This window comes from Ochotona princeps, chromosome 5 (genome assembly GCF_030435755.1).
Source record: "Ochotona princeps isolate mOchPri1 chromosome 5, mOchPri1.hap1, whole genome shotgun sequence".
NCBI classification, from domain to species: Eukaryota; Metazoa; Chordata; class Mammalia; order Lagomorpha; family Ochotonidae; genus Ochotona; species Ochotona princeps.
The window spans coordinates 107,907,172-107,920,974 of NC_080836.1; the positions used below are offsets into that span (position 1 = coordinate 107,907,172).

General features: G+C 61.1%; 1 protein-coding gene across 1 annotated transcript in view; it reads left to right on the forward strand.

Annotated features, from left to right (window-relative positions):
- The window catches only part of SNED1 (sushi, nidogen and EGF like domains 1), a 43,068-nt gene that overhangs the window by 28,956 nt on the left and 309 nt on the right, over positions 1-13,803 (forward strand). The window contains exons 21-30 of the mRNA XM_058665216.1: positions 115-411; positions 495-678; positions 4,565-4,677; positions 5,437-5,718; positions 6,762-6,903; positions 6,971-7,038; positions 7,847-7,945; positions 9,559-9,675; positions 10,039-10,126; positions 13,657-13,788. Coding sequence (XP_058521199.1) covers positions 115-411; positions 495-678; positions 4,565-4,677; positions 5,437-5,718; positions 6,762-6,903; positions 6,971-7,038; positions 7,847-7,945; positions 9,559-9,675; positions 10,039-10,126; positions 13,657-13,788 — 1,522 coding nt within the window. The remainder of the gene's footprint in view (positions 1-114; positions 412-494; positions 679-4,564; positions 4,678-5,436; positions 5,719-6,761; positions 6,904-6,970; positions 7,039-7,846; positions 7,946-9,558; positions 9,676-10,038; positions 10,127-13,656; positions 13,789-13,803) is intronic.

Here is a 13,803-nt window from a genome sequence, read left to right on the forward strand (position 1 = left end):
GCCGCTCTCCCAGCCCCTTGCCTGAGAAGTGGGGAGGAGGAATCTGGGGCCAAGGGACAGGCAGGAGGGCTCTGTGCTCACAGCCACCAGCTGACCAAGCCCCTTCTTTTGAAGAGCTCTTCCCGCCGACGGCCCTCAAGGTGGAGCGGGTAGAGGAGAGTGGGGTCTCCATCTCCTGGAAGCCCCCTGAGGGCCCCATGGCCAGGCAGGTGCTGGACGGCTATGCAGTCACCTACGTCTCATCCGATGGCTCCTATCGCCGCACAGACTTTGTGCACGGCAGCCGCTCCACTCACCAGCTCCGGGCACTGGCTGCTGGCCGTGTCTATAACATCTCCGTCTTCTCGGTCAAGCGAAACGCTAACAACAAGAACGACATCAGCAGGCCAGCCGTGCTGCTTGCCCGCACACGTGAGTGTGGTCGCCCTCGTCTGAATCACAGCCGGGAGGAGCCAGCCGGTGGGGGGCAAGGGCTGAACAGCGCCTGTCCCCAGGACCCCGCCCTGTGGAGGGCCTTGAGGTCACCAACGTGACAGCCAGTGCGATCTCAGTGCGGTGGGCTCTCCATCGCATCCACCACGCCACCGTCAGCAGGGTCCGCGTGTCCATCCGGCACCTCGAGACTCTTGAGGCCCAGACCATGGAGGCAGACAGGAGCGTGGAAAGGCTCACGTTTGGGTAAGGCGTGTCTTCACCTGACTTTCCTCGTGGGGCGTTGCTGGAGACCTGGGGGTCCCAGGCCTGCCTCAGCACAGGTAGACACAGCCAGGGGACAGCAACATGGCCACCTGGGGAGCTGGGTGGGGACAGGGACCGCCCTCCAGGGATCCCGCAGGATGGTGCCCACCCAGAGGTAGTTCTGAGTCCTACTTGAGGGGGTGAAGGCAGGAGGGGAGAGGCTGGGAGGGGAGGGGCTGAGAGGGGAGGGGCTTGGAGAGGAGAGAGTGGGAGGGGAGAGGCTGGGAGAGGGGAGAGTGGGAGGGGAGAGGTGGGAGAGGGGAGAGAGTGGGAGGGGAGAGGCTGGGAGGGGAGGGGCTTGGAGAGGAGAGAGTGGGAGGGGAGAGGCTGGGAGAGGGGAGAGAGTGGGAAGGGAGAGGCTGGGAGAGGGGAGAGTGGGAAGGGAGGGGCTGGGAGGGGAGGGGCTGAGAAGGGAGAGGCTGGGAGGGGAGGGGCTGAGAGGGGAGGGGCTTGGAGAGGAGAGAGTGGGAGGGGAGAGGCTGGGAGAGGGGAGAGGCTGGGAGGGGCTGAGAGGGGAGAGGCTGGGAGGGGAGAGGCTGAGAGGGGAGGGGCTGAGAAGGGAGAGGCTGGGAGGGGAGGGACTGGGAGGGGAGGGGCTGGGAGAGGAGAGAGTGGGAGGGGAGGGGCTGAGAGGGGAGAGGCTGGGAGGGGAGAGGCTGGGAGGGGAGGGGCTGAGAAGGGAGAGGCTGGGAGGGGAGGGGCTGGGAGGGGAGGGGCTGGGAGAGGAGAGAGTGGGAGGGGAGAGGTGGGAGAGAGTGGGAGGGGAGAGGCTGGGAGGGGAGGGGCTTGGAGAGGAGAGAGTGGGAGGGGAGAGGCTGGGAGAGGGGAGAGAGTGGGAGGGGAGAGGCTGGGAGAGGGGAGAGGGGAGAGTGGGAAGGGAGAGGCTGGGAGAGGGGAGAGAGTGGGAAGGGAGGGGCTGGGAGGGGAGGGGCTGAGAAGGGAGAGAGTGGGAGGGGAGGGGCTGAGAGGGGAGGGGCTGGAGAGGAGAGAGTGGGAGGGGAGAGGCTGGGAGAGGGGAGAGAGTGGGAGGGGAGAGGCTGGGAGAGGGGAGAGAGTGGGAAGGGAGGGGCTGGGAGGGGAGGGGCTGAGAAGGGAGAGGCTGGGAGAGGAGGGGCTGGGAGGGGAGGGGCTGGGAGAGGAGAGAGTGGGAGGGTAGGGGCTGGGAGAGAGTGGAAGGGGAGGGGGTGGGAGAGGGGAGAGAGTGGGAGGGGAGAGGCTGGGAGGGAAGAGAGTGAGAGGGGAGGGGCTGAGAAGGGAGAGACTGGGAGGGTAGGGGCTGGGAGAGGAGAGAGTGGAAGGGGAGGGGGTGGGAGAGGGGAGAGAGTGGGAAGGGAGGGTCTGGGAGGGGAGGGGCTGAGAAGGGAGAGAGTGGGAGGGGAGGGGCTGAGAGGGGAGGGGCTTGGAGAGGAGAGAGTGGGAGGGGAGAGGCTGGGAGAGGGGAGAGGCTGGGAGTGGGAAGGGAGAGGCTGGGAGAGGGGAGAGAGTGGGAAGGGAGGGGCTGAGAGGGGAGGGGCTGAGAAGGGAGGGGCTGGGAGGGGAGGGGCTGAGAGGGGAGAGGCTGCGAGGGGAGGGGCTGAGAGGGGAGAGGCTGGGAGAGGAGGGGCTGGGAGGGGAGGGGCTGGGAGAGGAGAGAGTGGGAGGGTAGGGGCTGGGAGAGAGTGGAAGGGGAGGGGGTGGGAGAGGGGAGAGAGTGGGAGGGGAGAGGCTGGGAGGGAAGAGAGTGAGAGGGGAGGGGCTGAGAAGGGAGAGACTGGGAGGGTAGGGGCTGGGAGAGGAGAGAGTGGAAGGGGAGGGGGTGGGAGAGGGGAGAGAGTGGGAGGGGAGAGGCTGGGAGAGGGGAGAGAGTGGGAAGGGAGGGGCTGGGAGGGGAGGGGCTGAGAAGGGAGAGAGTGGGAGGGGAGGGGATGAGAGGGGAGGGGCTTGGAGAGGAGAGAGTGGGAGGGGAGAGGCTGGGAGAGGGGAGAGGCTGGGAAGGGAGAGGCTGGGAGAGGGGAGAGAGTGGGAAGGGAGAGGCTGGGAGAGGGGAGAGAGTGGGAAGGGAGGGGCTGGGAGGGGAGGGACTGAGAAGGGAGAGGCTGGGAGGGGAGGGGCTGGGAGAGGAGAGAGTGGGAGGGGAGAGGTGGGAGAGGGGAGAGAGTGGGAAGGGAGAGGCTGGGAGAGGGGAGAGAGTGGGAAGGGAGAGGCTGGGAGAGGGGAGAGAGTGGGAAGGGAGGGGCTGAGAAGGGAGGGGCTGGGAGGGGAGGGGCTGAGAGGGGAGAGGCTGGGAGGGGAGGGGCTGAGAGGGGAGAGGCTGGGAGGGGAGGGGCTTCCTAGGTCTTCTGTCTGTTTAAACGTTTTACTTATTTTTTTTTTAAGATTTTATTTTTATTACAAAGTCAGATATACAGAGAGGAGAAGAGACAGAGAGGAAGGTCCTCCGTCCGATGATTCACCCCCCAAGTGAGCCACAACGGGCTGGTGCACGCCGATCCGATGCCGGGAACCAGGAACCTCTTCCAGGTCTCCCACGCGGGTGCAGAGTCCCAATGCATTGGGCCGTTCTCAACTGCCTTCCCAGGCCACAAGCAGGGAGCTGGATGGGAAGTGGAGCCGCCGGGATTAGAACCGGTGCCCATATGGGATCCCGGGGCGTTCAAGGCGAGGACTTCAGCCGCTAGGCCACGCCGCCGGGCCCACATTTTACTTATTTTAAAGACAGAGCGTTTCCACATGTTGGTTCGCTCCCTGAAAGTCCACAACAGCCAGGGCTGGGCCAGGTGCTCCACGGGTCTGCAGGTGTGACAGCAGGGCCTTGGCCTAGCGCCTTCTCTGCCCTTGCGGGCTTTCCCAGGCCTGTGTCTTTCTGTGGCCATCTGAGGGTTTTCCTGTTTTCAATGTGTGGTCCTCCAAATGGGAAACGCGTGAAGGAGGAGGGGGAGGTGCGGCCCTTTGCACTCCCTGAAGAGGAAGGCAGCAGTGGGCCTGCCCTGTGAGTTGTACCCTGGCCCAGCCTGCCTCCTGTGAGCCCAGGACGGAGAACCGAACTGACAGGGCCAGTGCTGAGGTGCAGTGGGGTGAAGCCGGTGTCTGCAGACCACCATCCCATGTGGGCATCGGTTCATGTCCCGGCTGCTCCACTTCCCATCCAGCTCCCTGCTTGTGGCCTGGGAAAGCAGCAGAGGACGGCCCAAAGCCTTGGGACCCTGTGCCCGCATAGGAGACCCAAAAGAAGCTCCTGGTTCCTGGCTTTGGACCAGCCCAACTCTGGCTGTTGCAGTCATTTGGGAAGTGAACTAATGCATGGAAGATCTCTTTGCCTCTTCCCTCTGTAAATCTGCCTTTCAAATAAAAATAAATGAATCTTTAAAAAACAGAAAACCAGCTGAACTGACACAGTCCCTGGGGGCTCAGCACCTGGCTGCCTGCAGGTGTCAGCCCTGATAGGTTCACCCTCCACCAAGGAAAGAACACTTCAGCCGAACATATGAAAAGAATTTACATGGCCTCTATTCCAGGGAACTCGGTCACAGGCTTCCCTTCCCCGTGTAGCAGAAGGACGTGAAGGAGAGGGCTACAGTGGAATACGAGCCAGAAGAGAGGTGTGAGGGCTTTATACTCCCGGTCACGGAAGCCGAAGCAGTCGCCTCCGCCCTTCATCGGTGGAGGGGTCATTTCACTACCTCAGTCAGAATTCCTTCCTCCGGTTACCGGGGCAACTGTCAAGCCAACTGGGGGTGCAATGACAACAAACCACCCCCTTGCTTCCCAGGATCCTCCACTCCTGTCTAACATGGCCCTGACTTTTTGAAGTTTACACCCTAGCCACTTTGCTGATGTGCCGCCGCAGGTCCCTGCTGCCGGGGAGGAGATACACAGTCCAGGTGACCACCCTCAGCGGGTTCGGGGGAGAGGAGCCCCCCACCGAGAGCCTGGCCTCGGCACCTGTGCACGTGTGGACACGTGAGTAGGACAGCAGGGCCTCTTGGGGTACGGAACCCCTACTGCCTTTCAAGACGCTGCCCCTGCCCCTGCCTTCCAGGGGTGCTGCCCCTGTTCCCCTGCCCCACCCTCCAGTGTTCACAAAGCCAGAATCCCAGCCTGTGCCTCCCAGAGGTCTCTTCCACTGAGCCTGCCTGCAGGAGGCCTGCGGGTGGGGCTGGGCCGAGCCTACTAGGGACACCAAACCCCTGCCAAGGACACCCAAGGCTCTGGGCAGCTCCTCCATGGGTCTGCTGCCCAACAGTGCCAGGCCCAGGAGTGCGCTGGGCCAAGTGTGCCCTGCTGTCCAGGACAGTCAGTCTACTCCAGCTATCTTATGGTGCACCCAGTCTGTGTGCCGCGCCCCCAGCAGGAGGTTGGCACACAGGGGAGCAGCAGGCTGCGGGTGAAGCACTGGCTACATGGGAATAACTGAACTCAGTTGGGCAAGACCCACGGATGCCTGGGGCAGGGCCTGCGTGGCCGCGCTCAGGGGCCCGGGGCAGGTCTGTGTGGCCGCGCTCGGGGGGCTGAGCACTGGAGGTTGGCTGGAGGGTTCTCAGGGTGGGGAACTGTGGATTGCACCAGCTGAGCCAGACCCAGGGCAGGGCGGGGACGTGTGCATGCCTTGTCTGCTGGGCCCACACTGCTGTCCCTAACGCTGGTTATGGCTTCTGATGGGGCCTCTCCAGCTGTCCCGAGCCCTGCTCTTTACAGGCCCCCTGCCATGTGCCTATCCAGGGCCCCTGCCTCCAGCAAATCTGACAGCCTCCAGGGTCACAGCCACCTCTGCCCATGTGGTCTGGGACGCCCCCACTGCAGGCGTCTCTCTGGAAGCCTATGTCATCAACGTGACCACCAGCCAGAGCACCAAGAGCCGCTATGTCCCCAACGGGAAGCTGACCTCCTACACGGTGCGGGACCTCCTGCCTGGGCGGCGGTACCAGCTCTCAGTGACAGCTGTGCAGGGCTCGGAGCAGGGCCAGCTGCACAGCGACCCCATGCACCTCTACATCATCACCTGTGAGTACGTCCACACCTGCTTCCTGAGGGAGGGGTCTGTGTCCCGGGACCCACAGACTCACGTAGCCTGGGTACGGGCCCTGGGTCCAAGTGCCAATGATCAGGACCCGCCTATGCCTCCAGTGCATCCCACACAGGGTGGGTGTCACCCCAACTGAGCAGCCAGGGGCAGTTAGCACCATGTAGCCAAGCCTAGGCATGGGAGACAGTGGCCAGAAGGCCTCAGGCAGTGCCTGGGACAGCAGGAAGGACCAGCATGAACAGTGCACCTGTGGCTCAAGAGGAGGCTCGGATGGGCCACCCCCAGGGTCGGGGAGGGGACAGCTTGGACAGGCCAAGCATAGGACCAAAGGTGGCTTGGATGGTCCACTCGCAGGGTGGCGGGGAAGGGGGTGGCTTGAATGGACAAGGCATGGGACAACAGGGCAGTAGGGGGGCCCAGCTTGGATGGCCCAGGTGCAGGGCCACGGAGGGGAAGGGACTGGTTCAGACAGGCCAGTGCTGGGGTGGGGGGTGGCTTGAATGGGCCACACGGGGGCTGGGGTGGGGGGTGGCTTGAATGGGTGGCTCAGACGAGGCAGCAGGGCTACTAGTGCGTGTGATGCACTGGAGTAGGGTCTGTCTGGGAGTCAGGAGGATGCGAAGAGGAGGCAAGTGTGGGAAGGACAGGGCCCAGAGGGCAGGGCTGGTGGCAGGGCCCTATTGCCCTGGTCATTCAGCGCAACAGAACAAACGTGGTGAGGGTGGGCAGGTGGGTAAGCAGGGCCCTAGATGGCTAGAAGGGCATCCAGAGGCTCCAGCAGCGAGCCAAGCTGTGGAGTTGCTGCAATGGCTCTGAGCACCCAGTCTCACCTGCAGCTGGGACCCCTCCAGGCCCCTGTCACTGCTCCTCAGAAAGACACGGTGGGCAGGGACCTGGGACAAACATGCACACCCTGCCTCAGCAGTGAGTGGGACCACCCCATGTTACAAGGGCAAACAGGAGCCAGGGGCAGCCCCAGGCCAGTGGCTATAGCCCTTCCCTTCCCCCTCTTGCTCTGCAGCCCCCAGGGACAACCCTGAACGCCACTGGCACCAGGCAGGCCACCACCCACGGGGACTCCGACACAGACCTCCCCTGCGCCTGCCGGAGCTGCGGCTGCTCAGTGATGGCGGTGCCCCCGAGGAGCCCACACAGCTCCCCAGGTACGTACCCTTGCTGTGGCCCTGGCACCCAGGTGGCACTGCCTGTGATGACCTCCAGCCTCTGCAGGTTCTCAGAGCTGGTGGACGGCAGAGCAAGAGTGAGCTCCAGGTTCCACGGCTCACTCAGCAAAGCAGGTGAGCATTGCACCCTATTTGGTGCCCCCAATGGCCTCTGCCCCTCACGCGGCCCCTGGTCCCAACATGGGAGTATACACACCCCCATGCCCAGCCCCTGGGCTCCCGGGTCCACAGTGGGAGGGGTGGGCTCAAGGGGCCTTCCCTTTGTCCACGAGGGAAGGGCAGAAATGTGACAGGCCTGAGGCAGGCTGCAGCTGGGCCTGCCACTCAGCCTCCGCTCAGCACAGAGCCCCGCCCAGGCTGCCAGGCGAGCAGGGGGAACAGGAGTCAGGTGGGTGTGGCCGGAGCAGGGCCTCAGCTCTGGTTCTTGCAGGCCTGGGCAGCAGAGTGTCACTGGCCCTGTGGCACCAAGGCCACAGGAAGGGACCCACCAGGGAGGGGCAGCTTCTCCTGGCATGCAGCCTGGAGCCCCAGCCACACCCCTCACCCTTCCCCTGGGACCCCCACAGCAAGCCCAACCTCTAGTTTAGCAATACTGATCCCATATCCCGGACAGCCAGGTAGGGAGTGGGGAGATGGGCGGCAAGGCTGCCAGCAGGGCATGGGGAAGGGGTGGGAGTGGCAACTGTAGCCAGAATTGCTGAGAAGCACAGGCCTGGAGGAGAGTGTCACTGCCCATCCTGGAAGCAGGACCTGGAGGGAGCCGAGGACAGAGCCTCCCCAAGGACAGAGTTGCAGCCTGGGCTGAGGGTGGTGCTGGGGCCACAGACACCCAGAGGCCAGTGGGATCCCTGCCCCTGCACCCTGAGCTAGAGAAACAGCTCAATGACACAGCCTGGGCATGCTCACTGTCTGGCTTTTGCAGAACCCACCACTACAGTGCCACCCAGGAACACGGAGGCCACTCCTGAACAGGTCCGCCTGGCTCTTTTGCTCCAAGAAAATGGCGACAAGGACACAGAAAGTAAGTCCAGACTCCACCACCGAACCCAGCACTGCCCTCTAGCGGGAAGTGAGGTGGCCAGTGTCTCCCACACTGCTGGAAAGGACAGGCAGCCTGTGGGGCCCAGAGTCCTATGCGGTGGCCGCCTCCTGATGCCCGAGACGTGCCCTGATGGTGGACAGTGATGTGGTGCGCTCTCCGAGGAGTGTGTGTGTAACGTGATGGGAGGTGTGATGTGTCACACATGCACGTGCACCCCAGCAGTCAGCGACCTGTGCGGGCACGGCAGTAGCTGTTCCCGCACACCCTGAGGGAGCTGTCCACAGGGTAAAGCCAGCCTTCCCAGCACGTCAGCGGGCAGGAGTGGGGTTTCTGGAGCACGTTAGAGTGGAAGTGCTGGCTGCCAGGGACAGGGATCAGGGTTGGGTCGGGGGGTCCGACAGTTTGCGAGCCAGAATCCAGCTTGGCAGGGCCAGAACTTACCCAGGCTCCCCCAGCAGTGTGGCATGGAATACAGATGGGATTGCTTGGAATCCTGCTGGCACCAATAAACCCACGCTGCCTGCGTGTTGCCTGAACTGACTGCACGTCACGGGGCCTGCAGTATAGGCACAGGCGCATGCCAGAGCCTCCTGTACAGTGCTGACCACGACATCCATCACAGACTAATGTCCAGGAACCAAGTGACCCAACAATAGGACAGAGCCGGCTCCTCTCACACGGCGCTAGACCACAGGTCCTCCCAGCCAAACACAAAGCCTGCACGTTAGGAGACTGCACTGGCTCCTCGTAAGGATGACAGTGACCGCTTCTCAGAGTGCTTCACAAGGAAAAGCAGCTTAGGGAGCGGGTGTGGAGTTAGGGGGCCGATGGAGCCAGGGCTGGAGTCGGACCAGCCCACAGCTCAGAGCTGAGGTCTGTGGGAGCCCAGTTATGGATGGACAGGGCACCAGCACTACTGCTCAGCTGGGCTTAGGTGGACACGGGAGACGCTGCCCACCAGTGTACTCCAGTCTCTAGTTGCACATGTGGACACGTGCCATACTGCCCCGAGTGTACTTCGACCTCTGTCATAGCACATGGATGCATAAGCCACTGCCCCGGGTACCAGACACCAGCGAGTGGCACCTGTGAGCTGCTTGGGACTTCAACACAGAGACAATTGGAGTTTTCACAACTGACACTGAAGACTTCCTGAAGTTTCCGTAAAGCCCACAGGAAGCCAAGGAGACGGGGTAGTGGGGGCAGGGACAGAGAAGAGGCCTACGGGGGAAGGAGGGAGCGGAGCCAGGGTGCAGAGCGCAGGGAAGGGACCGGAGGCCTGGTGGAGCTCTTAGGACAGGTCTTCTGAGTGAGGCTCCTTTCTGGCTCTCTTCAATGTTCTGAAGTCCAAAATGACTGCAGTTATCTTGACAAAAAAAACTAAGTGAAAGAAACAATAAGGGTCCAAGACTTGCAGATAAGAGCAGGCTTGCTTCCTGACAGCGTGTGGGGGGAAGGGGTGAGCCTGCCCCCTGACAGCGTGTGGGGGGAAGGGGTGAGCCTGCCCCCTGATGGCATGTGAGGTGCTGCTGCGGAGAGACAGCAGGTTCCCCAGGACCCAGCAACTAATGTCCTGTGGCCTCCATTTCCAGACACCCCCAGGAACTGCTCAGAAAACCCTTGTCACAACGGAGGGACCTGTGTGCCAGGTGCTGAAACTTACAGCTGTGACTGTGCACCAGGGTTCAAGGGCAGACACTGTGAGCTGGGTGAGTGAGACCAGGGTCAGGGGTGCCGAGAGCTGGGTAAGACCAGGGGTCAGGGGTGCTGAGCTCAGTACATTGGGACCAGCTACTATTCAAGGCTTGCCCTAGGCCCTGTCCCAATGCAATCTGGCCATGGGACAATGTGGGACCAGGTAGAGCTGCAAGAGCGTCGGCTCGGAGCCTCGCCTGTCTTTCTCGGCCCATTATAGGTGGCAGTGGGCAATGTGGCACCTATGTGGCAGGAGGGAAGGAGTGGGGAGGAAGGAGCGGGACACACGAAGGACAGCCCTGGGGACCACAGGCTCCCCAAGCCCTGCTCCTGAGGACCTGGCTAGGAGCAGCCGCGAGCGCCCTCTCTGTGCACAGCCTGCAGGAAGGTGCCCCGGCCCTGCACCCGGCTCTTCTCAGAGACCAAGTCAGTTCCGGTCTGGGAGGGAGGCATCTGTCATCACGTGTAAGTGGTCCCTCTCTGGAGCTGGGGAGGGGAGTCATATGCCTCAGGAGCCACCCACGCGGGGCCTGGGCCTGCTGCCTGCCCTCCGCATCCCTGGAGCACTTCTGGCCCACCCTGAGGTCTGGGGCTTGACAGATCCCACATTACCTTCCTCTCTCTTCTGGGGACCCTGGATAAACAGCTCTGCCATGAGTGCTTGGGCTAACTGTAATCACTCCTGCTTTAGTTTCCCCATTTGCAAGAAATCAGTTTGTCCTGGAGCTCTTGCTGACTCCAGTCAGCCCTGCAGTGGGCAGCGCTTTGCCTGGCGGCACAGCCAGGAAGGAGACCGGGGAAGGCAGGCCAGCACTGGAGGATCAAGGGGACACAGGGCACATTGTGAAGGAAGGGTGCCTGAGGGAAGAACATTCCATATCTTAGTACCCAATACCAAGGCCGTGGATCAGCCTGGGGCCAGCAGGGCTGGAGCTGAGTGAGCAAGCAGAAGTGGTGTAGGGCGTCCACAGGGCCGGGCACCCCAGGACAGGGCTGTTCCTCTCCTCCAAGTGGGAGCTACTAAGGGCCTGGCTTCCAGACTTCGGACGCCCTCAGAGCTGTGGGGTGGGAAGCCAGGTTTGCTCCTGCCCTGCACAGCGGCCGTTCGCATCACGGCTTGCCACGGTGCAGGCCATGGCGGTACCTGCGCTGAGTGCCAGGTGCATGGAAGCTCTCCCCGCTGCAGCCCTTTGCCCGTCGGCCTTCTTACCCAGGCTGGACAGCGCTGAGCGCCCCGATGTGGCTCTGCTCAGTCTGTCCTATCTACTCCTCTCCACTTTTCCCAATTTTGAATTATACTTTAGGATTCCATTTTATCCCCACAATTCATTGACTAACTATATGGGGTTCTTTAACAACTCACAGGAAATACATATTACAAAAAACAAAACAAACAAAAAAAACAACCTGTGTATGGGGGCTGGTGCCTGAGGAGCTCCCATCTCATATGGGCGCCCGTTTGTGTCCCAGCTGCTCCGCTTGCCATCCAGCTCCCTGCTCATGGCCTGGGCAATCAGCAGAGGATGGCCCAAGTCCTTGGGAGCCTGCACCCACGAGGGAGACCTGGGAGGGCTCAGCTCCAGCTGTCGAGACCTGGGAAGTAAACCAGTGAATCTGTCCCTCCTCTGTAAAATCTGCCTTTCAATTAAAGCATAGATTTCAAAATTTTTACACTGAAAATAGTTTTTTAAGATTTATTTATTTTTATTACAAATTCAGATATATAGAGAGGAGGAGAGACAGAGAGGAAGATCTTCTGTCTGATGATTCACTCCCCAAGTGAGTGCAATGGCTGGTGCTGTGCCAATTCGAAGCCAGGAGCCAGGAACTTCCTCCAGGTCTCCCACACGGGTGCAGGGTCCCAAGGCTTTGGACCATCCTCAACTGCTTTCCCAGGCCACACGCAGGGAGCTGGATGGGAAATGGAGCTGCCGGGACATGAACAGGCGCTCATAAGGGATCCTGTGCGTGCAAGATGAGGACTATAGCCACTAGGCTACTGTGCCGGGCCCAATAACAAGTCTTCAAAAATATTTTCAGTGGGGCCCGGCAGCGTGGCCTAGCAGCTAAAGTCCTCGCCTTGAACGCACCGGGATCTCACATGGGCATAGGTTCTAATCCCAGCAGCTCCACTTCCCATCCAGCTCCCTGCTTGTGGCCTGGGAAAGCAATCAAGAACGGTCCAAAGCCTTGGGATCTGCATCTGCATGAGAGACCTAGAAGAGGCTCCGGGCTCCTGGCTTCAGATCGGCGCAACTCCAGGTGTTGTAGCCACTTGGGGAGTGAATCAACAGATCTTCCTCTTTCTCTCCTCCTCTCTTGCATATCTGACCTTCCAATAAAGACAAATAAATCTTTTAATAAAATAAGCAAATAAAACTTAATGTTATAAATCCATTCACTCCTTCAAGAGGCAGAGTAACAGAGGAAGCATCTTCCAGCTGCTGGCTTCCTCTGTAGGCCTGCAGAGCCAGGCCTGGGCCAGGCACCCCATCCGGGTCTCCCAGGCACCCCATCCGGGCCTCCCAGGCAGGTGCACTGAGAAGGCCCTTCCATGGCCTTCTCAGGAGCATGAGCAGTAAAGTGGGTCAGAAGCACAGCGGCCACAACTTGACCGGCTGCCCGGTGTGGGGTCCAGGCAGCAGCAGTTCATTTCTTTACCTTCACCTACTTGAAGGGTGAGAATGACAGGCCTTCCAGTCCCGTCTGCAGCAGCCAGGGCTGAGGCCTGAGCCCCACCCACACCTCCCCTGCAGCCCAGAGTGCAGGAGCAGGAAGCTGCTCACAGGCAGAGCGGCTGGGACTCAAGGGGGCATTCCCGTGTGGCAGCTTCACCCACTGCATCAGCTCAAAGCAGATGACACAGAGTGCCCCCCCATCCTCTGCCTTCAGCCCCTCCCGCTTCCTGGTCTGCGTCCTAGTGGGCCACGTCCCTCCTGCTTCTGTCCGTTTCCCCCACCCCAGGCCATCCACCCTTCTCTTTCCTGTCCTGCTGTGTTCCGCATGCCTGTAGCTCTTTATATTCTCTGGCACTCACTCACTTCTTGGCTCTGGCTTAGTTCACACCTGGGGAACGTGGACCTCGCTGCATCCCACTCACAGTGTGCGTCCCTGCGTATTCTCCTTCGGGCACTCCAGCCCCACAGGACACGGCTCGCTGCTCACTCTACTCACGCTTTCGTTTTTGGAAACTTCTCTGGCAATGTGTTCCAGGTCATTCACCTTTCCTGTGCAGAGCGGCACAACCTGACCATGCGCCCCACTCCCACTGCACACCCGCACAATTCTCCCGTGGGTCTGCCATCTCTCTACGTCACAGTTACCACTGTTTAGGTCAGTGACCTAAACTCCGATAGAAACGCCTGCCGTCACTGTCACAGCTGGTTCTCCAGGATATGGGGCCCGTGTTACTCTGTTCTGCATGGTGAATCTGTAAATGTCCTACGTTTAGTGGGATGCTGGACAGCCTTTTGCAGTGCTGAAGCAATGGATTTTTAGGTACTCAAGCATTCTTCCCAGTGAGACAGAGTTTCGTGTGCAGTGAGTCCTTCTCAGCATGTTCAGGGCAGCCTTCAGGCAGCCCAGCCTTGGAATTAATCCCATCACTTCCATGCCTGAACCTTCTGGGGTCTCTGTGACAGAGCCAGTTACTGCAAGGGCCTTCTTCACTTGGCCCCTTCCCTGGGGTGACCTCCAGCTCCCCTCGGCTGCTTCCCAGTATCCGAATCAGTCACGGCCTGTTGTCTGGCTGCTCACCCAGCTCCTGCCGCATCCTTCATTGAGCGTCCAAGCAGCCTATACTGAGGTGGCCCTGTCTGCTGACCTCACAGACACTCACAGCCCACACAGGAGGGACACTGTCCCTGCCCCAGGACACTGGGCTGGGCGGCCGTGTGCACATGACCTTCCTGCACCCTCAGAAAGAGAAGGGCCTTGTCCTCGGCACTGCCGCCTCCCTGAGCTCTGGGACAGCTGTGTGCCTCCTGTGCCTGCAGGTACAAGAGAGTCTACAAGGTGCACCACGACATCTGCTTCCAGGAGAGATGCGCGAGCACAAACCGCACGCAGACCACAGCCAGGTGCCGCGCCGGCGACGGGGCCGCTGCCTCCTGCATGCAGTCTGCAGGGTAATGGGCCAGGTC